The sequence below is a fragment of the Salvia hispanica genome, chromosome 1, assembly GCF_029641045.1.
Source record: "Salvia hispanica isolate PSC_SH4W2 chromosome 1, Shi_PSC_v1, whole genome shotgun sequence".
Classification (NCBI taxonomy): domain Eukaryota; kingdom Viridiplantae; phylum Streptophyta; class Magnoliopsida; order Lamiales; family Lamiaceae; genus Salvia; species Salvia hispanica.
In genome coordinates this window covers 5,801,291-5,823,689 of record NC_142692.1, presented here as the reverse complement: position 1 = coordinate 5,823,689, position 22,399 = coordinate 5,801,291, and the positions used below count along the sequence as shown (strand labels likewise).

Genomic DNA, 22,399 nt, shown 5'->3' with positions numbered 1-22,399 from the left:
TCTTAAAATTAAATTTAAAATTAAAATTATTTTTAATTAATATTATTAATTTTGAACTATAAAAATTTAATATATAGTATTAATAAAGTAAAAAAGACATAAAAAGAAAAATAAATACTACTGGTAAATAATAAAATTAGATTATTTTTTTATATATGAAGATGGAATAAATTAGAAAAAATGCAGAGCCTAATAAATTAAAGATAGTAGTACTATATTTTTAGTTTCTTAAAGAGAAGGAAATATGAATATTTCCCTATCTTATTAATATAAATTTATTCGAAAAAGAAGCCAGAAAAAGGGTCTTCAGAATTCCTAGCATTCAACAGCGAACGATTATATAATCCAAAGAGTTACTTCAGTTTCATCTGTAATCGTTTTAGAGTTCCATTACCGATCTGTCAAAATGGTAATTTCCTTCAATATTGGTTTGTTTTCGTTTAGTACTTTTATCGAACAGTTTCAAGATGAGTGCCGGTGCTCATGAAGCTTGTGAATTGTATTCGTTTTACTTTCGTTTTACTTTATTTTGTTGTAAATTATTTATGTGTTTTGCAGTCAGTGACGCTTCACACGAATTTGGGCGACATCAAGTGCGAAATCTTCTGCGACGAGGTCCCAAGGACAGCTGAGGTGCGTGTATTAAATCAGTTTGCGTGGTTGCAATTGTATATATGCGTGTAATGCTAAGTAAAATTATGCTAGTGTTTGAGTGAGGGTGTGGGAATTTCTTTAACCGCTATCGGCCTGTAGTTGGTAATATCTCCGGGAATAACGCGATGTTTGATTCTTATGTGCACTTACATGAAAATTATGTAAGGCCAAAATCAAATTTTAGGTTTACAATTGTGGCTGTCTGATGAATTGTTTGTTGCCTTTTGTTCTATATGATTTTGTTTTCGGATGAACTGGGATTCGAGTGAACGTATGTGTGTATTGATGCTGACCTAGTGCATTTTGATATTTCTGCATAAGACATTAAGATGCCTATTGGTTTATTTCAGTAATTTGATCAGGTTAATTCAGTTGTTCTGTTGAATTGTCTCTGAATCATGTTATGGATTCATCCATATGCTTGAACTGCACAGCATTGTGTGGCTACAAGATCAAAGTTGAGGGAATTGCATTTCTACTTGTTATACTTTACTACTCATTTTTGAAAATGCTGGTTCTTATGTTTGATTTTGTTTGTTTTTGGAGACATTCGGGTGAAGACTTTTGGTAATCTAGGAGGTTTGTTGATATGCATTACGAGAATAATAGTTCTAATTGGTGCTCTAAATTATATTCTTCTGCAAGGTATTTTTAATATCTTGAAGTATGCGGAACTCCTACAAGATCAAAGTTGAGGGAATTGCATTTCTACTTGTTATACTTTACTACTCATTTTTGAAAATGCTGGTTCTTATGTTTGATTTTGTTTGTTTTTGGAGACATTCGGGTGAAGACTTTTGGTAATCTAGGAGGTTTGTTGATATGCATTACGAGAATAATAGTTCTAATTGGTGCTCTAAATTATATTCTTCTGCAAGGTATTTTTAATATCTTGAAGTATGCGGAACTCCTTATTCCATTGATAATCATGTCATATGATTCTTCAGTGACTAGATATGTGTTCTCATTTATTTTTACACTTATAATGACATAATGTTGACCCTGTCCATGTGCTACTTCATGGTGCCTTTTTAGTCAGGATAAGCGGTGTCTCGTATGATATATTTTTCTTACTTGAACTCATAAAATTGTGCTGCAGAATTTTCTGGCATTAGCTGCAAGTGGTTATTATGATGGAACCATATTTCATAGAAATATTAAGGGTTTCATGATACAAGGTGGTGATCCAACCAATACTGGCAAGGGTGGTACAAGTATATGGGGTAAAAAGTTCAATGATGAAATAAGAGAGTCTTTGAAGGTAACTCCTGCAAGATTTAGTTCGTTAAGTTCTTAGTTCATTTTCCACACGATACAAGCAAAAAGTAAATGCATCAGTGAGATGGGATCTTACATTCTTTTGACTCTTTTCTTAGTTGTTTGATTGGTTCAAGCTGAATAGCTCTAATTGGCTAAGCTCCAATGTGATGTATTCTGATTGTAACTATGTATGCACCTAATTTTCTGACACAAAAAAAGCAAGTACAAGTTCGTAGATGAGTTTGTTATCTAAAGTTGAGTGCCTTTTTTTATTAGTTCTATTCTTATTTTGAGCTTTTTTGGGGGAAGGAGGGGCTTTCAGGGTATAGAAGTGGTGGGAATTGAGCTGGACCTCTCACTTTTATATGGGAGACGTTTATTGTTTTGGGTGTCCTGAAAGGGAGATCTACCTACCAATATTATCTTGATATCATTTTCCAGGCTCGAAGTTAAATTATACAAACATATATGGTATGTTTGTGTTTGATTAGTGTTCCTCTTTCTGATTCAGCACAATGCTAGAGGTATCTTATCCATGGCAAACAGTGGGCCTAATACTAACGGAAGCCAGTTCTTCATAACCTATGGCAAGCAACCTCATCTGAATGGACTCTATACCATCTTTGGGAAAGTGATTCATGGTTTTGAAGTGCTTGATATAATGGAAAAGGTTAGCCCAAAAATCCATTCACTCGTACGTATAACACGCCTGTCTGAGCATTACCAGCAGTTCTTTCATAGTTTACACTGATCAAACATTTGTTTGCACTTCCAGGCTCCAACAGGTCCAGGGGATAAACCTCTCATGGAAATCAGGACCAACCGTGTAACAATTCACGCCAACCCACTTGCTGGTTGAACAATTTATTTTATAACACAATGCCGTGCCTAGTTTGAAGACTGTTGTGCTTTATCATCCGGCTCTGGCCTTGTGCAAATTGCTGAAGAACCTAATATTAAAAAAATTCAACACTTGGTAGAATATTGGAGAGTGAGAGACTTCTAACTTTTTGTCAGTTTAAACAAGTGCTGTTATAGTTGTACTACATAGTTTATACTGGTGACTGCTTCGATGGCTGCTGGCAGTTTTCTTTACTCCGATGTTTCCATTTCTGAACCCGATGAAGTCTAACTTAGTTGGTCCTTGCTGCATTTGTTGACTGGATGTTAGATTGTTTTGTTGATAGCTGTGTTGTTGAAATAGTTAGAGATGGGGGTACTTATGGTAGTACTGCTGCTGCATTTGTTGTGGCACTGCAGTCTGCATTTTGTTTTTACAAGTTTACGTCTGAATTTCTGAAGGCTAGGGAAAAATAACATGCAGAAGATAAGATCATCTGTAATCCTTGAGGACTAAAATCTTAAATATTAAATATTCCCATGTATTTTCTATTTCTCATTTTTTTAATTTTTTTAATTCTTTCTTATTCCTAATTTAGATTTAAATTGATAAGTGAATAATAAAAAATATCAAATTAAACCAACAAAATATAAATTCAAAATGAATAAAAACTGAAATATTACTATAGAAAAAATAAGGAAAGACGAAAGAGTGAAGAATGAAGTGAAAAATATAAGCATTTATGAATAAAATTTGAATTAAAAAATTAAATCAATGCCACACAATGGTGATTTGACCACGAATGACACGCTTAAGCACAATAGTGCATGGCTGCGCGTGCAAGGTCATATCAAGCATGATACTGTATGTTCACTATGGAGTATATAAAAATCATGATAAATTACTGGAAATTATAGCAAAATGAATATTTTATTAAATTGTCCGCACATGTATATATTTTTACTATTTGTATATTATTTTTCGTAAACGATTTAAAAGAAAATTGAACCGAAAGGACAACTTTTAAAAAAGAAAAAAAATTCAAAACAACTAAAAGTAAATATACTACTCTCCATCATGCACCCAAAGGTGTGGTAGAATTAGGGTTTTCAAAAACCGCGCCATAATCAAAGCATAGGCGTATGGCTGCTGACAAAGACGATAACTCGTCAGCTCCGCGGCCTGAGAAGCCGCTTTCTAGAAATCTGGTGACCGCTGAAGAGTTCATATCATCGGTGGCGGCCAAAATTGCTGCTCAGCCGCTTCAGTATTCTGATCCCGAAGTTTGGGGAGTGCTCACGGCTATATCTGAGAAGGCGCGCAAGCGCAATCAGGTCCCATTTTTTACTTGTTTGAGATACTGTGTCAGTGTAATGGGATAAAATTAGTAGGCAATGTATTGCATCCAAGGACCTCTTCCTGTTTTATATCCCAGGACTAATTTCATTACCAATGTACTACTCTACATGCTTATTGCTATGTTTTCAGTTCCATTTTATTATGCTGCCTTCTAATTGAGGACTTAAGATTTGTGAATCCAAATTGTGGATTGGATAAGTACGATAGACCAAGCTGAATGGAAAGCATGGTATTTATAATCTGTGGTGCCTCTGCACAGGCAAGCGATCACACTTTCTCTTTTGAGCTTGCTCTTGAACATAAATTAATTTTGTAAACCAACACAGAGGTACCAGATTTTCTGAAGGTGTTTGTGGATGATCTCTATATTTACCTACAATTTGTTTGAATGGTTTATGCATTAGCTCTTTACTAATTTGGACAAGTTTGTGGTCAGTTCGATCTTCAATTCTAGTATACACTTTGGTGAAGTTTTGCTATTTTCGTATATGTTCGTATCTAATATGCTCCTAGTGAGAACATTGACATTATTTTTTGTCTGCTCTCACTGTTCAATAAAAACAGATTATTGTAGCATTTGATTTCAGTAGCTTTGGAGCATCCTATGTGGATGTTTCCCTATGCCTCCGTGTTCATATTCCTAATTTCACTTCTTACGAATTTGTTCTAATTCAAGTTTTGGTAAATCAGTGCATGCATATGCTTCTGACTTCAAACGAGCATTGCATTGGCCGGCTAGTAGATGATGCTCATTTTCAGATCATTTCACCAGCAGTTAGTGCAAGCCATTGCAAGATATACCAGAAGAAGATTGCTACTGGAGTTACTGAACAACAGTTGGCAAACTGTTCTGCATTCGTGAAAGATTCTAGGTGAATTATTTTATCGGGGATCCATTCATAAGTTTGAGAAATATTCTGATGTTTCTTAGTTTTTTTGTAGCACAAATGGGACATATTTAAACTGGGAGAGACTGAGCAAAAATAGCTTTGAAGCAAAGCTACGCCATGGGGACATTGTCTCAACAGCATTTGCTCCACACCGTGGTAGAGTTGATGGCGATATTGTCTGAGTTATTTCTTTCTACCTTTATTCCAGAGTGTGATTGCGAACCATTGTATATCTTTAGCTGTTAATTGGATTTTTCCCATTCCTATATCCTCTACCAATGCAATTATTTATGCTGACTTGACATTGTTTCAAGATTATGGCCTCCAAGTCTGTATTTTGTTGCTGCATACATGGTTTACTTTTGATTAAAAAGTATCATGCACAAAGTACTGTTTGCCTCATTCAACATTTGATCTTTCTACTGCATTAGTGTTTTAATAGAATATTTTGAGTGCATATATCATTCCATATTTATAATATTCTCAAACTTTTTGTTGAGTTTCTTTTTGCATGTATGCAGAGCTTGCTTTTTCATTTGTATATCGTGAAGTCCAGAAATCCTCTCGTGTGACTGATGGGGGATCTCTACAGAGAAAATCAGGTATTTCTTTTCAAATTATAGAGTCATATTTTCTGTAATCATTAGTTCATCACTGTAGATTGCATTGAACCATCAAGTTTATGGTAATGCATTACTTATTGCTTACTTATTTCTGAAGAGGAATATTGTGCTGAGAACAAGAGACTGGAAGGAATTGGCATAGGAGCTTCTGATGGTCCGCTCTCCCTTGACGATTTTCGCAGCCTTCAAAGATCAAATATGGTAAGTTGTCTGCTAGTTTGCCAAATTCTGTTTCATGAACTTCTACACTTATTGAAGACTGTAATCTAATAAACTTTTAGTGCTTTACTTTTTACATGTTATGCAGCTTTATGGATGTTTTGGATGTTGAATGTGTGTAGGAACTCAGGAAGCAACTGGAAGATCAAGTTGCAACAATTGAATCCTTGCACAGTGAAAGTCGTGCAGCTACTGAGAAGCATGAAACTGTATGTCATTGTTTTCTTGTCAATGAGTTCTTTCATGGTTGTGTTGGCCTTGTCACATCACTAATAATGGTTATGTGGATGTGTAATCAGCGACTCTGTTTTTTTCATCAAGAAACTTAATAAACCATCCCCGCCTCATTAGTATTAGAAGGAATCCAGTTCATTTCCTTATTCCTGTTATGTTTTTGTCATTTATAATCGTCTGGTTTGGTGTGTTGATGTTGTGTTTAACATATTGCACTATTAGCTGAAGCCATGACATACCTTTGTTTGTTAGCTCTATTGTTTCTTGATCACAATGAGCAACATTTTTTACTCACCTTTTTTTCTGAACTTCATCTTCTTGTTAATTTATGTGTATTGTTCATCTGTCTCAAGTATTTGATTGATGGGTATACACCAGTACCCCTAAGCCCAGCAATATTATTTTCTTTTGCAGGAAATGAAGGAGTTGAATGAATCTGTATCAAAATCTTTTCAAGATAAACTCAGTCAGTTGAACCAATTTTTGGAGTCTAAAGACAAAGAATTAGCTGAGCTAAGTCGAATATCTGCTGAGCAAAAACATGGAATTGAGGACCTTAACGAAAGACTTAGTGCATCTATGCAGTCATGCACCGAGGCCAATGAAATAATTGCAAGGTGAGAAGTGTATCTTGGTAACTTTATGCTTATAGGGAGTATTAAATAGAAAATTAAAGCCATTCAGATAGCCCTTTTTACTTCTCGCAGTCATTGCTTAAAATAATTACTGGGTCCATCGAACTGTTCTATAATGCAACTCAGAGCTCCATAAAGAAGCATTCTTGATCGTTGAATGTGGAAGTCCATCTACTTATTATTTTTTCTTTTCTTTGGGGAGTTCAGCCTGAAGTCTTGGCCATTTCTTGACTAAGCATATAAAAGTGCATTTATAAAAAACTTTGTGAAACTTTGAATGTATGTCTTGTTATATATTACTCCATATATGCATTCCATCCTACATCCATACATAACCCATGTGACATAGTCTAGCTTAGTCTCTTGTACTATATATATGTGGGCTATGTTGAGTAATGAGATACATCCACTAATTTCTCTACTTGTAATCATTTGCTTGGTTCAGCCAGAAGGCTTCTATATCAGAACTCAAAGTACTACTAGATGAAGAGCGTGACCAGAGAAGAGAAGAGCGAGAGAAGGCTCGGGCAGATATGAAAAGGGCAATACAAAGAATGCTGGTTGAACTGAAACGAGTATTAGAAACTTCTATGAGACGAGAGAAGGAGCAGGAAGAAATTATTAATAAGCTTCAGGTATAGATAAGAACTTGCTCCAGTCTGGCTTTTTTTCACGTATGAAGAGGTGCATTTATATTTTATAAAAAACTTTGTGAAACTTTGAATATTTTCCAGGAGACAGAAGGAAAAATGTACAATGGTGGAAACCTTGAGGTTCAACTTGGTATATTTCATCACTCTCCCTTGTTTTTCTGCATCTTGCCTTGGTATATCGGTATTATGTATTTAATATTGCTTGTTTTAATGGCAGGAAGATGCACGGCAAATGCTGGTCAACTCTGATAACAAAGTGCGTCAATTGGAGGGTCAAATTCACCAGGAGCAGCAAGCATCTGCCAGCACTATTAAAGTAATTTTACTATTGCTTGCCTCCCTAGATATTGTCTGTTATATAGCAGAACTTGCTACATGTTCTATATATTTCTTAATATTTTACTCATGTTTAGGGGGTTGAAGAATTGGGTATGAAAGAAAAAGAATGAGCAAAGAACTTGAACGTGAAAAGGTAGGGAATTTTCTGTATGAGACCATTCTTTTTAGCAGATGTGACAAATGAGTTGTATGCTTCTCAAACTGAGTTTCTCTTGCTGTTATAGCAGGCAGTTCGTGAGGAAGCATGGTCAAAGGTGTCTGCTCTTGAACTTGAGATCAGTGCGGCAATGCGGTATCTTGATTTTGAAAGGCGTAGGCTAAAAGGGGCTAGGGAAAGATTATGCTCCGGTGATAATAGAAGCATCGAAAATGGATTTCATTTCTGATCAACTGAGCATTTTTTACTGGAGACCTGAAAGTTTGAATTACAACATAGATTCAACAGATGTTCTTTTTATGTGATCTTTATGCTATGTTATATCTATCATATTTCAGAGTTTGTTTATCATACCGGTATGTTTAATTAAAATTCACTGCTGATTATTAATGCCAGGATAATTTTTATGCAGTGAAACACAGCTACGTGCCTTCTATTCTACAACTGAGGAGATATCAGTGCTGCTTGTGAAGCAGCAAGAACAGCTTAAAGCAATGCAAAGAACCCTAGAAGATGAAGAGAACAATTAGAGGACATCAAATGATATTGATCTCAATCGAGTCGATGGCAATGAAACTCGATCAATAGTGAGAGACAAGGAAGAGGTCCATCAAAGCAACAAAGAAGCTAAAACAGGATCTGGTGCTTCTCCTCATGTCCTTGGCATGGCTCAAACCGTGTCTTCAAGTGATGAAGCAAGTGTAACAGAGAAGCATGACTGCAATTCCAAAAGCCAAGAACAGGGTGAAGAAACACAGGAGGTAGAATTCACTGGTGCTGAATGTGATGATGCTAATGGTGGGTTTGGCTCTGACTCTGACATCAATGCCATTGGCACAGCACCCCTTTCTTGTGGTGATGCCATTGGAACTGAGCAAATTCCCGACACTGAAGGTGTCGGCACACCCCAACTCTTCGAAGGTGGCACTATTGAAACTGAGCAAGTTCTGGAGACGGAAAGCCTGGAGCTTCAGAGCGGGAAGAACATCGATCTGAATAGATGCAGCACACCAGATTGGGATACGATGCAGCTTGACAATAGCACCAATGAACAAGAAACACCAGAACACGCCCAAAAGATATCCCAATCACCAAGTCGCCATGATTGTGAGGATCCAATGGAAGACACAGAAGGCGTAGGGACTGTCAACACATTGGATCTCTTGGCTTCCGCAGCACAGCTCACCAGATGGGGATACGAGAATAGATGCAGCACAGATGGGGATACGATGCAGGTTGACAATAGCACCAATGAACAAGAAACATCAGAACACGCCCAAAAGATATCCCAATCACCAAGTCGCCATGATTGCGAGGATCCAATGGAAGACACAGAAGGCGTAGGGACTGTCAACACATTGGATCTCTTGGCTTCCGCAGCACAGCTCACCAGATGGGGATACGATGCAGGTTGACAATAGCACCAATGAACAAGAAACACCAGAACACGCCCAAAAGATATCCCAATCACCAAGTCGCCATGATTGTGAGGATCCATTGGAAGACACAGAAGGCGTATGGACTGTCAACACAGTGCATCTCATGGCTTCCGTAGCACAGCTCCTTCGGTCCCCAGAGAGAACGACTCAGTAGACGGTAATGACTGTAATATCCCAAACTTTTAGAAGTTTAGAGTTAGAAATTAGAATTAAGATTCGTGGTCTTATACATGTTTTTACTTATTTATATTAGAATTAGATTTATGATAATGAGGTTATTTACTTTCACTAGTTTACATAAGAGAGAAATAGAAAATAGGGAGAAAAGTAAGATAAGAAAAAAGAGAAAAGAAAAGAATAGAAAGTTGATGAGTAAGTAAGAAAAAAAAACGTGTAATATGGGGGAATTTAGGAAAATGAAAAAGGAAAAGGAAAAAAAAGAAAATAGAAAAGGTTTGGAGATAGATTTTAAAATCGACACTCATCCTTCTCTTCTCTCTCTTTCTCCACGTACTCCCTTTCTCTGTAAGATTTTAAAAGTGACTCATATTTCACTAACTTTTTAACCAACTTTTCTATACATTTCTTAAAACCCATACCGGAACCCAAGTGGACAATTAATGAGGGATAGAGGGAGTATATAATTGTAACGCTCCGGAAAATATAGTATTTAAAATACAATATAGTAAGAAAATTTTGTGAACTTAGAACCAAAGTAATATTTTTTTTAGGTAAGTTCTATGCATTTAGAGACACCTCATTCATAGGAAAAGTCATGAGCTTAGTTGAGGATCTTTGTTAGAAGGTAGAATTTAGATTTAAGGAAGAATTGTTGGTATCGTTTGGACTACAAAATTTTTCAAATCATGCTTCATTGGGATTGACTAAATTTTATTTGATGATAATTGGGCCTGATTTATTGTTGCAACTGAAGTCCATTTGATTTAATTCTTCTAAACCTTAGGCCCAATTTTATATTAATTCTAGAAATTGCTCAAACTTATCTCAAGCTACCAATTAAACATTTGGAAGGCCTCTAACTTAGATTAGTGTACTGAGTGTACGTATGTGGAGACGTGAGTGTTTGAGAGATCAGAATCAAAACATTAGAAAAAGGAGAAAAGGGAAAGGGGAAGAAAAAGAAAGATTAAGAGGTATGGATTATAATTTCTTCACAAAGTGGTCATCGTTTTGTGAAACAAATTAGTTAAATCCCATGAAATTTGTGCCACAATTCTTTCCTCTTGCTGTATAGGTTAGGTAAGTATTCCCTGTTTCTGAATTTTGGTCTAAAATTATGGGAAAGAAAGGGGAAAGGTCGCTGCTGTTTCAGTTCGCCGCTGTGCGATGCAGCAACCTGTTCGACCCTCTCCTGATGTGAAATCATGGATTTTTGGTGTATTTTTATACCACATTGAACTTATTCTGATAGGCTTCGAGAATCTTGTCTCGGGTCTTCATTTTGATATTGTTTGATTTACCGTTTTGCCATCGAAAGTTGCAAAAAAGGAAGGGAATAGTTATGTTATGCCCAAAATAAAATTTAGAATTTGACTCCCTTTTAAGAGTTCACTGTGTTCTATAATAAAGAAGTAAATCCCTTTCATTTTGTTTTGATTTTTTTGAGCACTCTAAACTTTCAAATCAAGTCAGTAGCTTGACTTAGTTTGTCAAGCTCTCTTCTGTAGTTCGAGACAAGCTGCATTTCAGTTACTAATGATCCCATCTACTAGGAAATTCCTAACTTATGTCATTTATGGACCTTCATTAGAATTCTAAGTTAGAATTACAAACTTTTTAGGTCGAGACGAGCTGACAGGATAGGAACTTTTCACACATATTGCACTGTACTCTGACATCGTCAAGGTGGGTTTTTCTATAACTCACAATCATGTTTTAAATTTGCCATGTAAATGTGTTAAATGTGTTTATAACATTGTTTACAAAATGATTGGATATTTGAGACTTCAGGCAAGAGAAAATTCCGAATTTCAAGCATAGACGGTTTACTTTGTGACTAAATGTCTAGATAAGTGAAGAAAGGATAAACTTTGTTATAAAGAGTGTTTATCATTGTTTACTTTTAAGCATGAAAGTATGTTTGAATGAATGTAACACCCACTGAGTGTTTTCTGACACTCAACCCAAATATTTTTCAAATGTTTTCAGATGCTGGTGATCAAGCTGGGTGAAGACTAGCTGTTGGTCTGGGTTTAATGGTGACCACAGTGTTATGTGGGGTTTTGATTAAATCATCCTTAAACTTGGGTTTGGATGTTAACTATTAATTATCTTAGCTGCTATTTTGGTTAAAAAAAAAAGAAAAAGAAGAAAACAGTGAGTTGAAACTGGGGACTTAACTGCTGGTGAGCTTTTGATTGTGTATACAAATATTTTGGTATGTATAGAAAGGTTGAATGCTGAAATTTGGAGTATTTCATCTAGTTGGCAAGATATCTTTGTTGTTGGCATTTTTTTTATAGGTTTATTTGGAGGTAAGGACTTTGAAAGGTCTTGTTGGAGTAGAATTCAAACTTGGAGTAAAAGTGTTTTCTGTTTCAAAATTTTCTTTTGAAGTCAACTAAAATTTACAAATAATAATTATCATGTAAGCATGTAGGTATGTTTTTTGGTGATGTCTTTAGTATGCTAAAACTGGGGCCTTACAATAATGGTGTTGTGTGTTGGGGGCTATGAAAAATAAAAGTTATGCAGGTTAAATAGACAGGTTTTGTTTATGATCGAACTAGTAAGGGGTGTTACAGAATGTGCTGCACCTGCACATGATTCCAGCAGTACGTAGCAGAGAGCCAACACCTCCTGTCGACCAAGTCAGAAGCCGCTGCTGCCAGATGAGATCACGGACGCCGGGCACTTAGTGAGATGATTGGCATTGTGGCGCCTGATCTGAGGGAGCAGTTTAGCCGCGCTGTTGAAAGCGATGATCGAGTGGGATCTGAAAGAGGAGTAGCTTTTAACTCCGACACCGAAGATTGCAGTGATAATGAAGATGACAAAGACAAAGATGCTTCTCGAGAAGCATAGGATGCTGAAACAGCTAGCCACGGAGACGTTGAAATGGAGGGAGATGATGACACCCAAGAGGACTCTGTTGGATAGTAATATCGTATGTACAAGTAGACAGTTCAATTATTTGGTTTATTAATTTTATTTATTTCTCTACTTTTTGTGCATAATGTTATCGGTTGCTACCTGTGTAGGAGTAGGAAACACCAGCTGTATAGTGTTATTTCTTCTCCGTTCACTCAATTCTTGATGCCCCACAAGTCTCACTTTTATTTTATTTCCCTCCAATTTCTTTTGATTTTTTTAGTTATTAATTACATAACTCATTTCCAATAATTGGAGGATATGAGGATCCTAATCGGAAATGGGCCCAATAGGAAAGAGGAATACAGTGTGAAGCCCAGCACGACTTTCCTAGATTCTCGCTCTTCTTTTAAGACAGTTTAGTTAATGGGTGAGGGCTATTTTGGTAATCACCCACCACGACTGACTTCAACTTCCCCACGAGGCAGGTCCCTCTACCACGCTTTTCTGCCAATGGCAGTTTGGTCCTTTCACCCTCTTCCCGCTATCAAACCCAATCCAACCTTAACTTTTGCGCAAAAATAAGATCATGTGTTTCTTTCGGACAACAACAACCATTTGCCTCTTGGTAAGGTAAGACTAGTTTAAAGGATAGAACTTTCCTGCTTAAACTTCAATCAATAGATTGGGATATTCGAATTACCTAAATCATGAAATGTGATCTAACATAAATGAATCAAATTGTCAATGTTAAAAATTACTATCATTTTAGTATCTATAATAATGCAATTTAATTGTTATAATATTTCTACATTGTTGAATAAATTGAAGATTCAAAATTCATTAGTGAACGAAATTAATTAATTAGTCTTGTAAAAAAAGAAAAAGAAATAAACAGCATTATTTATTATACTCGTTTCAGATCAGTCAGATGATTAAACATGCTTTAATCACATTGAACATTCATACCTAGAATTTCCCATATAAGTGTGACTCCCAAAATATGTTAAAAACCTTGATTTTGTAGGTTGTTCCAAACAAGCCCTTAACTTAATTAAATTCGTCAGTCCTGACCCCCGCCTGGGACCCACCCCCATCCCCTCTTTTTTGTCGGTCCTCACTTTTTTCTCTTGTTTCAATTTAAAGCGCGCAATGAAATGACTCAAAAGCCCCTGCTCGTTTCGACCCACTACACTGTCCCAATCCATGTATATTCAATAGTGGGGATAAGAGCACTCCCAATGGTCTCCCTTATTTCTCCCTTATTTCTCCCTAACTCCTGCCACATCAGCGCCACATCATCACCAAAATTTATCCCCAATTTTTAGCCAACTTTTAGCCAACTACTCCAATGGTTTCTCCCTTATTTCTCCCTTATTTCTCCCTAACTCAACATTTCATTTTTACATCATCATTTTTAATATTGTTTAATTTTCCCTACAAATGTGTTTAATAAATAGATTTATAATGAACAATTCATCGTTGTATTAATCATTGGAAAATATAATACAACGAGAAAAAAAAAACTACAAATAAAAAACATAAAAAACCAATAATTTAAAAAAACAAAGATTTAAAAAAAACTACAAATAAAAACTATAAAAAACAAAGATTTAAAAAAATAAAGATTTAAAAAAACAAAGATTTAAAAAAAACTACAAATAAAAAAAACTACAAAAACTACAAATAAAAACAAAGATTTAAAAAAAAAATTAATTAATTAAAAAAAAAATTTATCGCCGATTTATCGCCGAATCGCGCCCACAGTGGTCGGCGATGATTCGGCGATAAATCGGCGATAATAAGGGAGTTGGCGATAATAAGGGAGTTTTATCGCCGAATTATCGCCGAATTCACTCCAACGCTCGGCGATAATCCGGCGATAATCGGCGATTTTTCGCCGGATTTAACGCCGACCCATTGGGAGTGCTCTAATGCATCAAAATATATTTGAACTTTCGTATATACAATTATAATTTTGCACATCAAGTATGCATTTTTTTATAAATAATTAAATATACTTTTCATAACCAAAAAATCATTGATGGGATTAAGAGGAAGGTCACGTTGCTTAAACAATCCATTATACTACTAAAAAAACGTAATTTAACTACAAGTGATTATTATCGTTTCCATCATTTAACTCAAATTTTGCGGGAATTGTCATGTGAAAAATGTTTATTTTAATGTCTATGGATTTAATGGAAAAGTTTATACCCCTATAAAATTAAAATCGAGTAAAGTCTAATTTTTTTAATCGTAATTACAAGTAGTACCATTTTAATTTTGCGGCATTGTTGCTATCTGTAGTTTTCTCTCATTTAAGCTGATTCCCCCAAAGGAGAACTTAGATTGAGAAATGGCTACTGGTGGTGGTAATAGAAACGGCACGCACAAGTTGCCAAATCTCCGAAACTCGGCTTCATTCAAGTCGAAGCTCCCGCCGGCAAATGTCCGCCGCAGCGTCGGCGCAGTTAGCGGTGCCGATTCCGGTGAGTTGTGTCTACTTCTTGTTGTTTGCCCACTATTTTATTTCCAGCGCGATCTGATTACTCTTGGAGTGGTGGAAGCTGCTAGCGATTATTTCCAGCTCTACCTGATCGTTTCTGCTGGCGATTAGTTTCCATTTCGAGCTCGTTTTAAATTTCAATTTGCTGAATGAATTGCTTTGAATTTTAATTAATTAACTGATTAATTGTTTGGAGGTCTCTTGTTTGTGCGCCTACATTTGTTTTACGCATTTTGTTTTGTTTTTGCTTGTGCATATAGCACGGAGTATAATTTTAGTAATTTTAGTTTGAATTGGGGGAGGAGCCAGCGAAGAACCTCAGTGAAACGTAAGACCGTTAGCTGATATTTATGAAATTTATGATAATGTGATGTGATTTTCGGGAAAATAAAAAACTAAGATTGGTGATGACTTCAACTTTTTCGAAAATAATGTGGTTTGGGGTGCCACGAGGAAGACAATGGCTAGTGACATGGATTTCTGCAATGAGGCCATGACGTTTACATTCACACAAACCTACGGATATTCCCTGTCCTCGCTGGTGTAGCCAGAAAATGTGAATGGACGTGGCTTAACTATTTTACAATTTTGGCAGTAGAAAAAAAATTCTAGAGGTTCTAGGGCAGGCTTAAGCCCCATCCTGTCTTTCTAGTTACACACCTGATGCAGAGATTGTTATGGCATTTGAGGATGATATCAGAAAGCTTTTCTAGATATTCATGTTTGTTCTTTTGTGGGCTTGTCGCGTGTTCCTTTGGAATCTGAAAAAATGTTTTTAGAATGTAGTATATACAGTTAGTAGAATGGATATCTAATTAATTAGTGATCACTTATACTAGTTATGAGTTAGCGAACTCTAGACTTCTAAGCTTCATTATATTTTTAGACATGATAAAGTACTAGAGAACTTTTTGATTAAGCTAAATCTAATTCATGTATGCTACTTGGGCAGTTTCAGGGCGAGTCCGAGTTGCTGTAAGATTGCGACCTCGGAATACTGAAGAGTTGGTAGCAGATGCAGATTTTGCTGATTGTGTGGATTTGCAGCCAGAGGTTCTAGAGCTAGTTTTAATCTTTATACCTTCTCAGATAGTCTACTTTTAGCTCTATATCTTGATAAAAAGCTTTGATGCAATCTATCTTACATATTTATTTACAGCTTAAAAGGTTGAAACTGCGTAAAAATAATTGGGATTCAGATACTTTTGAGTTTGATGAAGTCTTGACTGAATACGCGTCTCAAAAGCGTGTCTATGAAGTTGTTGCCAAACCTGTTGTTGAGGTGAGTTGGCAGAGCTTTATTATTATCTACATATCGAGCATTTCATACTGAAGCAAGTTTGTTGTGCTAAAAAGGCTCGGTGTGTTTCGTATTCGTGGATATTAACAGATTACAGAAAAGCGCAAATGGATAGGTTTAATATCTAATGTTTATTTTTATGTCAGCATATGGTTCATGTTTAAAATTTCCACCATCAGACTGAAAGAGTGTGCTTAGTAATGGAATACTTTTTTTGTATACAGAAGCTGTTTTGAACTCTCTCTTGATTGTAGATTCTGTACTGTTTCTTTTCTTTCCCAGAGTGTTTTAGAGGGTTACAATGGGACAGTGATGGCTTATGGTCAAACTGGAACTGGGAAGACTTATACTCTCGGCCGATTAGGTGATGAAGATACCTCTGCTCGGGGCATAATGGTTCGTGCGATGGAGGATATACTAGCAAATATCTCACCTGAAACTGATTCTATCTCAGTTTCATTCTTGCAGGTTGAACTGGCTACCTACATGCTTGAACATTGGTTCCATCATTACAAACATCTTTCTTTGTCCAAATGAGTTATTTCTAGAAGATCTTCATATTCTTTAGTGTTATTCTTATATAGAAATATTGTTTTTTTGTGTAGCTTTATATGGAATACATCCAGGATTTATTGAACCCAGCAAATGATAATATATCAATTGTTGAGGACCAGAAAACTGGTGATGTTTCTTTGCCTGGGGCAACTGTCTGGGAGATCAGAGACCAGCAAAGTTTCATGCAACTCTTACGCTTAGGTGAAGCACATAGGATTGCTGCCAACACTAAACTGAACACTGAATCTTCTCGGAGTCATGCCCTTCTGATGGTAAATCTTAGTATTGACAGCTAAATTTTTTGGTTGCCTTTTATTCTGGCCTATGTGCTTATGAAACATTGATACTCATTTGTCATAGTATAGGTACATGTGAAGAAGTCTGTAGTGGACAGGGATGAATTTTCTCTTGATGCACAAAATCGCTCAATTGGTAATTTGAGGCCTCCTATGCTACGTAAAGGGAAACTGATCGTGGTAGATCTTGCTGGTTCTGAACGCATTCATAAATCTGGTATTTGAAACTCTCTATCTAAGACCCACATCAGTTTTAATCTGCTCCTCTTAACCTACTTTGAGCCATAGCAGGAATGAATGGCCTCTGGACTTTATTTTTAATCTTGGATTGAGTTTGTTGATGCTGAATCTAAAAATTTGTTTGTCCATCTCTAGATTAGAGTCAGATGTGTCCATGCTCGTTTCATTGATTAATATTGTGTTCAGTGGCTAACTATTTGGAATTATAATTTGATAAGCTTTTTATTGTTTCTTGAAGGAAGCGAGGGACACATGCTAGAAGAAGCCAAGTCTATAAATCTTTCACTTAGTGCATTAGGGAAATGTATAAATGCCTTGGCAGAAAACAGTCCTCACGTCCCAGTTCGCGATTCAAAGCTTACAAGGTTACTTAAAGATTCATTTGGAGGTCAGAGTTAGTGCTTGTTTTGAAAATATATTGTGTGAACTTCCGTTGAACAACTTCAGTAATTTGTCATGATACTTTGTAAAGAATAGTATCACACATTCGCATAACCTATTTCAAAAATCGGTAATGTATATCTACTCATAGTTACATTGTTTTAACCTATATATATATCAATATGTACAGAGTCAGGATATGATTTGTACTTGGTTGATCTGACTTGGTATTCGCTGGTATGCTGCAGGGACATCCAGAACCTCATTAGTTATCACAATCGGTCCTTCTCCACGTCATCGAGCAGAGACTTCAAGTACCATAATGTTTGGGCAAAGGGTGAGTTGTTAGTGGCAGACATTGTGATCCAGAGCTAAGTAAATATTGAAGTCTTCACATACTTTCAATTAGAAAGAACAGAAGTCTATTTTTTGAAACTAGGTTTCAACCATAATATGTGTGCAAATTCTGATTTATACCAGGCTATGAAAGTTGAGAACATGCTGAAGATTAAGGAAGAATTTGACTACAAGAGTTTGGCAAAGAGACTTGAGATGGAAATTGATAAACTTATGGCCGAGAATGAAAGGCAGCAAAAGGTTTATGAAAATGAGATTGAGAGAATCAGATTAGAAGCACAGAAACGTGTCGCTGAGGCTGAAAGGAATTATGTGGAAGCCTTAGAGGTATACTTATGCCTTATATGCCTATGAAATCCTGAATATCTTCTTGTATTTAGAATACTGTTTAGAATTTATGGAGAAATAATGTAGTCCAGTTTTGTATTAGTAAATGCAGTTTCAGCACCAATCACTGTTGACATTTTGAATCCCCTAAAAAATCATTAAAGAATTTGTCTAAGCTACTTGATGTGTTTAGTTTTGTGGCCCTTTGCTATCTTCTGTATTAGGAGGAGAAAACCAAATGTCAAATGGATTATATGGAGTCAATTAAGAAGCTTGAGGAGAAGTGGACTATCAACCAGCAAAAGCATGCTGAGGTAGTTGGGTTTGGAACCATCATTTCCTTTAGTTGTGGTAACTTCCTCTCATTTTTAACACGGCAATAAATTTATTGAATCAAAGATCTGAAGTAAGATGTGAACACCTTTTTTTGTTTGATTGCCACTTTCTCAAAGTTTAAGTGAGGATATTGAGTTACTCTTATCCAGATTAACAATGGTGCTGGTAATGAAGAGGTTGTGGAGCTAAAAAGGCTGCTTCAAGATGAAGTTTCTCTACGAAAAGCAGCTGAAGATGAAATTCACAACTTAAAGACTCAGCTATTTAGATTTTCAAAGATGGAGGTATAGACTGTATGGTATAAGTAAAATTTGGTTTTTACTCCACCATGAGTTTGATCCTTGGATGTGTACTTGATGAGCTACCTATGACTAACTAATGTTGTGCAGTTGGCAGGTGGAAACTCTGATGGCCTACAGCAAGTGCTGGAAGAGGAGAGTTATCAGAAAAAGAAACTTGAAGAAGAAGTGAGAGTTTTAAGGAGTCAACTGGCACAAATATCTATTGAAGCTAATCAAGTATGTTTTATATTGACTAATGACTACTAGCGTTTTTAGTGAATTAAAGCATCTAACTATAACAAGTATTTGTCCCTTGCGTACTTCTATTTTTAAGTTATCCCATCAGTGTCTGCTCTGATGGTCCTGAACTCTGAAGCGAAAGCCATTCTAGCTAAAATTGTACACATTGTATTGTAGATTTTTTCTGTGAGAAATAAGCAGTCTATTCTGTTTTTAAGAGGTGTAATTAGGTAAGTTGATTCATTTATAGGTATGCTTAATGTGTTAACCATTTTCAATATTTAGTGGATAACTCATTAGTAAATCTTCTTGGAAAAAAAAGAACTCATTCAAATGTAATAACCTTTTCATCTGCTCCTTTAACTTTCCCTGTTTGGTACTTGTATAGCTGGCCAACTTTTTCTTGATCTTTATGTCCATAGGCGAGAGGCTATCCAGATGGATCCAACTCTGGTAACCCCCTACCTGGTCAAGATTCCTTAGGACCGCTTAATCATATGCGGTCTAGAGATGGTAATAATGGAGAACGGGCATCTATAACAAACCTTCATGAACAAGGTACTGATTAGGGCTTTCTGTCACATATTTAAAAATCATCTTCTTGCATCTGTATTCATCTGCTTCTTGATATAACAGTTGGATTGCAAAAGATATTATCATTACTTGAGTCAGATGATGCTAATGTACGGATTCATGCGGTAAAAGTGGTAGCCAACTTAGCTGCAGAAGGTATTTCACATTTGCTCTTATGTGCATCATCCGAATTGTTCAATACTTCAATGTCTTTCTGATATCCTAAATAACTACAACTCCAAAGTTATTCTCATCTAATATTGCCAAATTTTTCTGTATTTCATTCTACTGGAAAGGTCTTGTATAATTGGAATTTGTATGATTAGTAATGATTGATAAATATATATTTACAGCAAGATGGTGTAGGAAAAATTAAAGAAAAAAAGGAACTGTGCAGTTTGGTCATAACCAAATCTGAAGCTGAAATTCAGTTGTGGTTTCATCAGAAACAAAATGAGTTGTTTGGTCTGTTTGATGACCGTTTGCTCACCACCTTGTACCCTCCTATGATCCTATCGGAACTTCTATTACTCCTATTATTTTTAATAGTGATGAATCTATTGACACTGTAAGAAAACTTACATTTATTGTGTACATCACAGAAGGAAATCAGGAAAAGATAGTTGAAGCTGGTGGTCTCACTTCATTGTTAATGCTCCTTAGAACATACGAGGACGAAACAATTCGTAGAATAGCAGCTGGTGCAATCGCCAATCTTGCTATGAATGGTATGTGTTGTTCGTTGTGTCTAGTTTTGCTCTCCTTTATATGCCAAATTGTTCTGTTTCTAAGAATTGATCCACGACCTTAATGATCTCACCGAGGCTGCATTCCCATTCTTTCATCGTTGACTCATGCTATAACTACTGTCCTGGTTTCAGAGGCTAATCAAGAGCTCATAATGGCCCAAGGTGGAATATGTCTTTTAGCTATGACAGCTACTGATGCAGAAGATCCTCAGACTCTAAGAATGGTTGCTGGGGCAATTGCTAATCTATGTGGCAATGGTAAGTTTATCGCGTGCTGCTTATTAATTAAACTCTATCGTCAACATCCTAGCGGTCTTCATATGATATGGATCCTCGTTTTTTGACTGTACACAAGGTGTTCTATGTGGAGAATGTTCAAGATTTTTGTTCTCGTAACATATTGTAGGACTGATCTCATTTGTTATCAAGTTAATTGGCATTTGTTGCCTCTGATTGGATCTGTACTGTATCTCATATTAACAGACTTCATCCCTCAAAGTTGGTCCCACACATCATCCCTTAATCCGTATTCTGTAGCGATTTTCAGCCTTTATGTCTATGGTTTTCAGATAAACTGCAAATGAGGTTGAGGTCAGAAGGTGGCATCAAAGCTCTATTAGGGATGGTGAGATGTAGACATCCAGATGTTCTTTCTCAAGTTGCCCGTGGCATTGCAAATTTTGCCAAGTGTGAATCTAGGGCTTCTAGTCAAGGTAAACTATATCCTTTTAAATGGAATTTTACATGATTCTTTTACATGATTATAAATTCTGGCTTATATTTTATGCATGCTTTGGATAAAAAAGAATCACAAGTCGATAATTCATAACATAGCAAAGACAGTCATTATTTGATGCATGGGCATGAATGATATGGTGCTCCATTTACAGGGTCAAGGCATGGCCGATCCCTCCTGATAGACGATGGTGCCTTGCCATGGATAGTACAAAATGCCAACAGTGAAGCTTCACTAATCAGACGTCATGTTGAGCTCGCACTCTGCCACCTTGCACAGCATGGTAATAGTCGAGAACCAATTCTTTCTTGGGTTTCAGTCATATGGCAGTTTGCAAGTAATCAATAAAAAACACTCATTTTCAACCTTCTTCACAGAGATCAATGCAAAAGACATGATCAGCGGAGGAGCCCTCTGGGAGCTGGTTCGTATTTCGCGGGACTGTTCTAGGGAGGATATAAGGGCCCTTGCTCGCCGAACTCTGACCTCAAGTTCCACATTTCAATCCGAACTGCGACGCCTAAGGATCGAGGTTTAGTTACTAACTGCACTAATCTATTCTCATATATACATTTATATGTGTGTGTTTTGCCCATCTGCTAACAAGTGAGAAGCTCTATAAGATGTTAGAGCTTCTGCTACAAAAGATCTACGCTTTTATTACGTAATGGCGTTATTTTTTCATTTAAGTTGGTTCTTTGTCCCATTTTTTGGTGCTGGCATTCCCTAAGCTTCACCTAAAATTTTGTACTCGTGAATTATTGTGTACTAGTTGTATATATGAAGAATACTTTGTTGAAGTTTCTCTTTGCCTTTAACAATGAAATTCGTTCGACACTCACATCAAAATAGAAATTAATGGCCCATTGCCTAATGGTAGAAGGGTAACGGTAGAAGGGTAAGATCAAAGGTCTTTGGTTCGAGCCGATGCAATCTTTAAATTTCTATTTTTTTAATCATAAAAAAAATGTAGGATCATTTATGGGAAACTTAATAGTAAAATATTAAATCTGTCCATTATTAAGTATGCCATTTTGTCACGTTGGGATGCTTGTCATTGCATGTCTTGTTTTACTTTTACCAACATTCTATTAATTCGTTACACTTAACATTTTTATTTTAAAACCGAAAATGAGATTTATATTTCATAATATTTTTACATTCT

General features: G+C 36.1%; 2 protein-coding genes and 1 pseudogene across 3 annotated transcripts; all 3 read left to right on the top strand.

Moving 5' to 3' along the window:
- The first annotated feature begins 254 nt into the window (after positions 1-254).
- On the top strand, positions 255-3,100 carry LOC125219147 (Cyclophilin-like peptidyl-prolyl cis-trans isomerase family protein). Its single transcript, XM_048121034.2, has 5 exons — positions 255-409; positions 559-633; positions 1,754-1,915; positions 2,426-2,584; positions 2,690-3,100. The coding sequence occupies exons 1-5, from the start codon at positions 407-409 to the stop codon at positions 2,771-2,773; spliced, it is 483 nt and encodes a 160-aa protein (XP_047976991.1). The 5' UTR covers positions 255-406; the 3' UTR covers positions 2,774-3,100.
- Positions 3,101-3,796: 696 nt separating this feature from the next.
- LOC125218613 (uncharacterized) lies at positions 3,797-12,590 on the top strand (annotated as a pseudogene). Its single transcript, XR_016130794.1, has 15 exons — positions 3,797-4,089; positions 4,805-4,986; positions 5,057-5,160; positions 5,526-5,606; positions 5,725-5,828; positions 5,969-6,055; positions 6,495-6,697; positions 7,161-7,350; positions 7,457-7,498; positions 7,586-7,684; positions 7,782-7,840; positions 7,932-8,055; positions 8,261-9,274; positions 11,787-11,851; positions 12,011-12,590. The product of XR_016130794.1 is annotated as an uncharacterized LOC125218613 (transcript).
- A 2,063-nt stretch (positions 12,591-14,653) lies between these two features.
- On the top strand, positions 14,654-22,034 carry LOC125221388 (kinesin-like protein KIN-UB). Its single transcript, XM_089062951.1, has 19 exons — positions 14,654-14,846; positions 15,816-15,916; positions 16,023-16,145; positions 16,446-16,631; positions 16,769-16,990; positions 17,084-17,231; positions 17,493-17,642; positions 17,884-17,972; positions 18,116-18,319; positions 18,544-18,633; positions 18,805-18,939; positions 19,045-19,173; positions 19,599-19,734; positions 19,813-19,905; positions 20,352-20,477; positions 20,631-20,756; positions 21,068-21,211; positions 21,389-21,517; positions 21,612-22,034. Exons 1-19 carry the CDS (start codon positions 14,714-14,716, stop codon positions 21,770-21,772), a joined length of 2,625 nt encoding a protein of 874 aa, XP_088919077.1. The 5' UTR covers positions 14,654-14,713; the 3' UTR covers positions 21,773-22,034.
- The last annotated feature ends 365 nt before the right edge of the window (positions 22,035-22,399 follow it).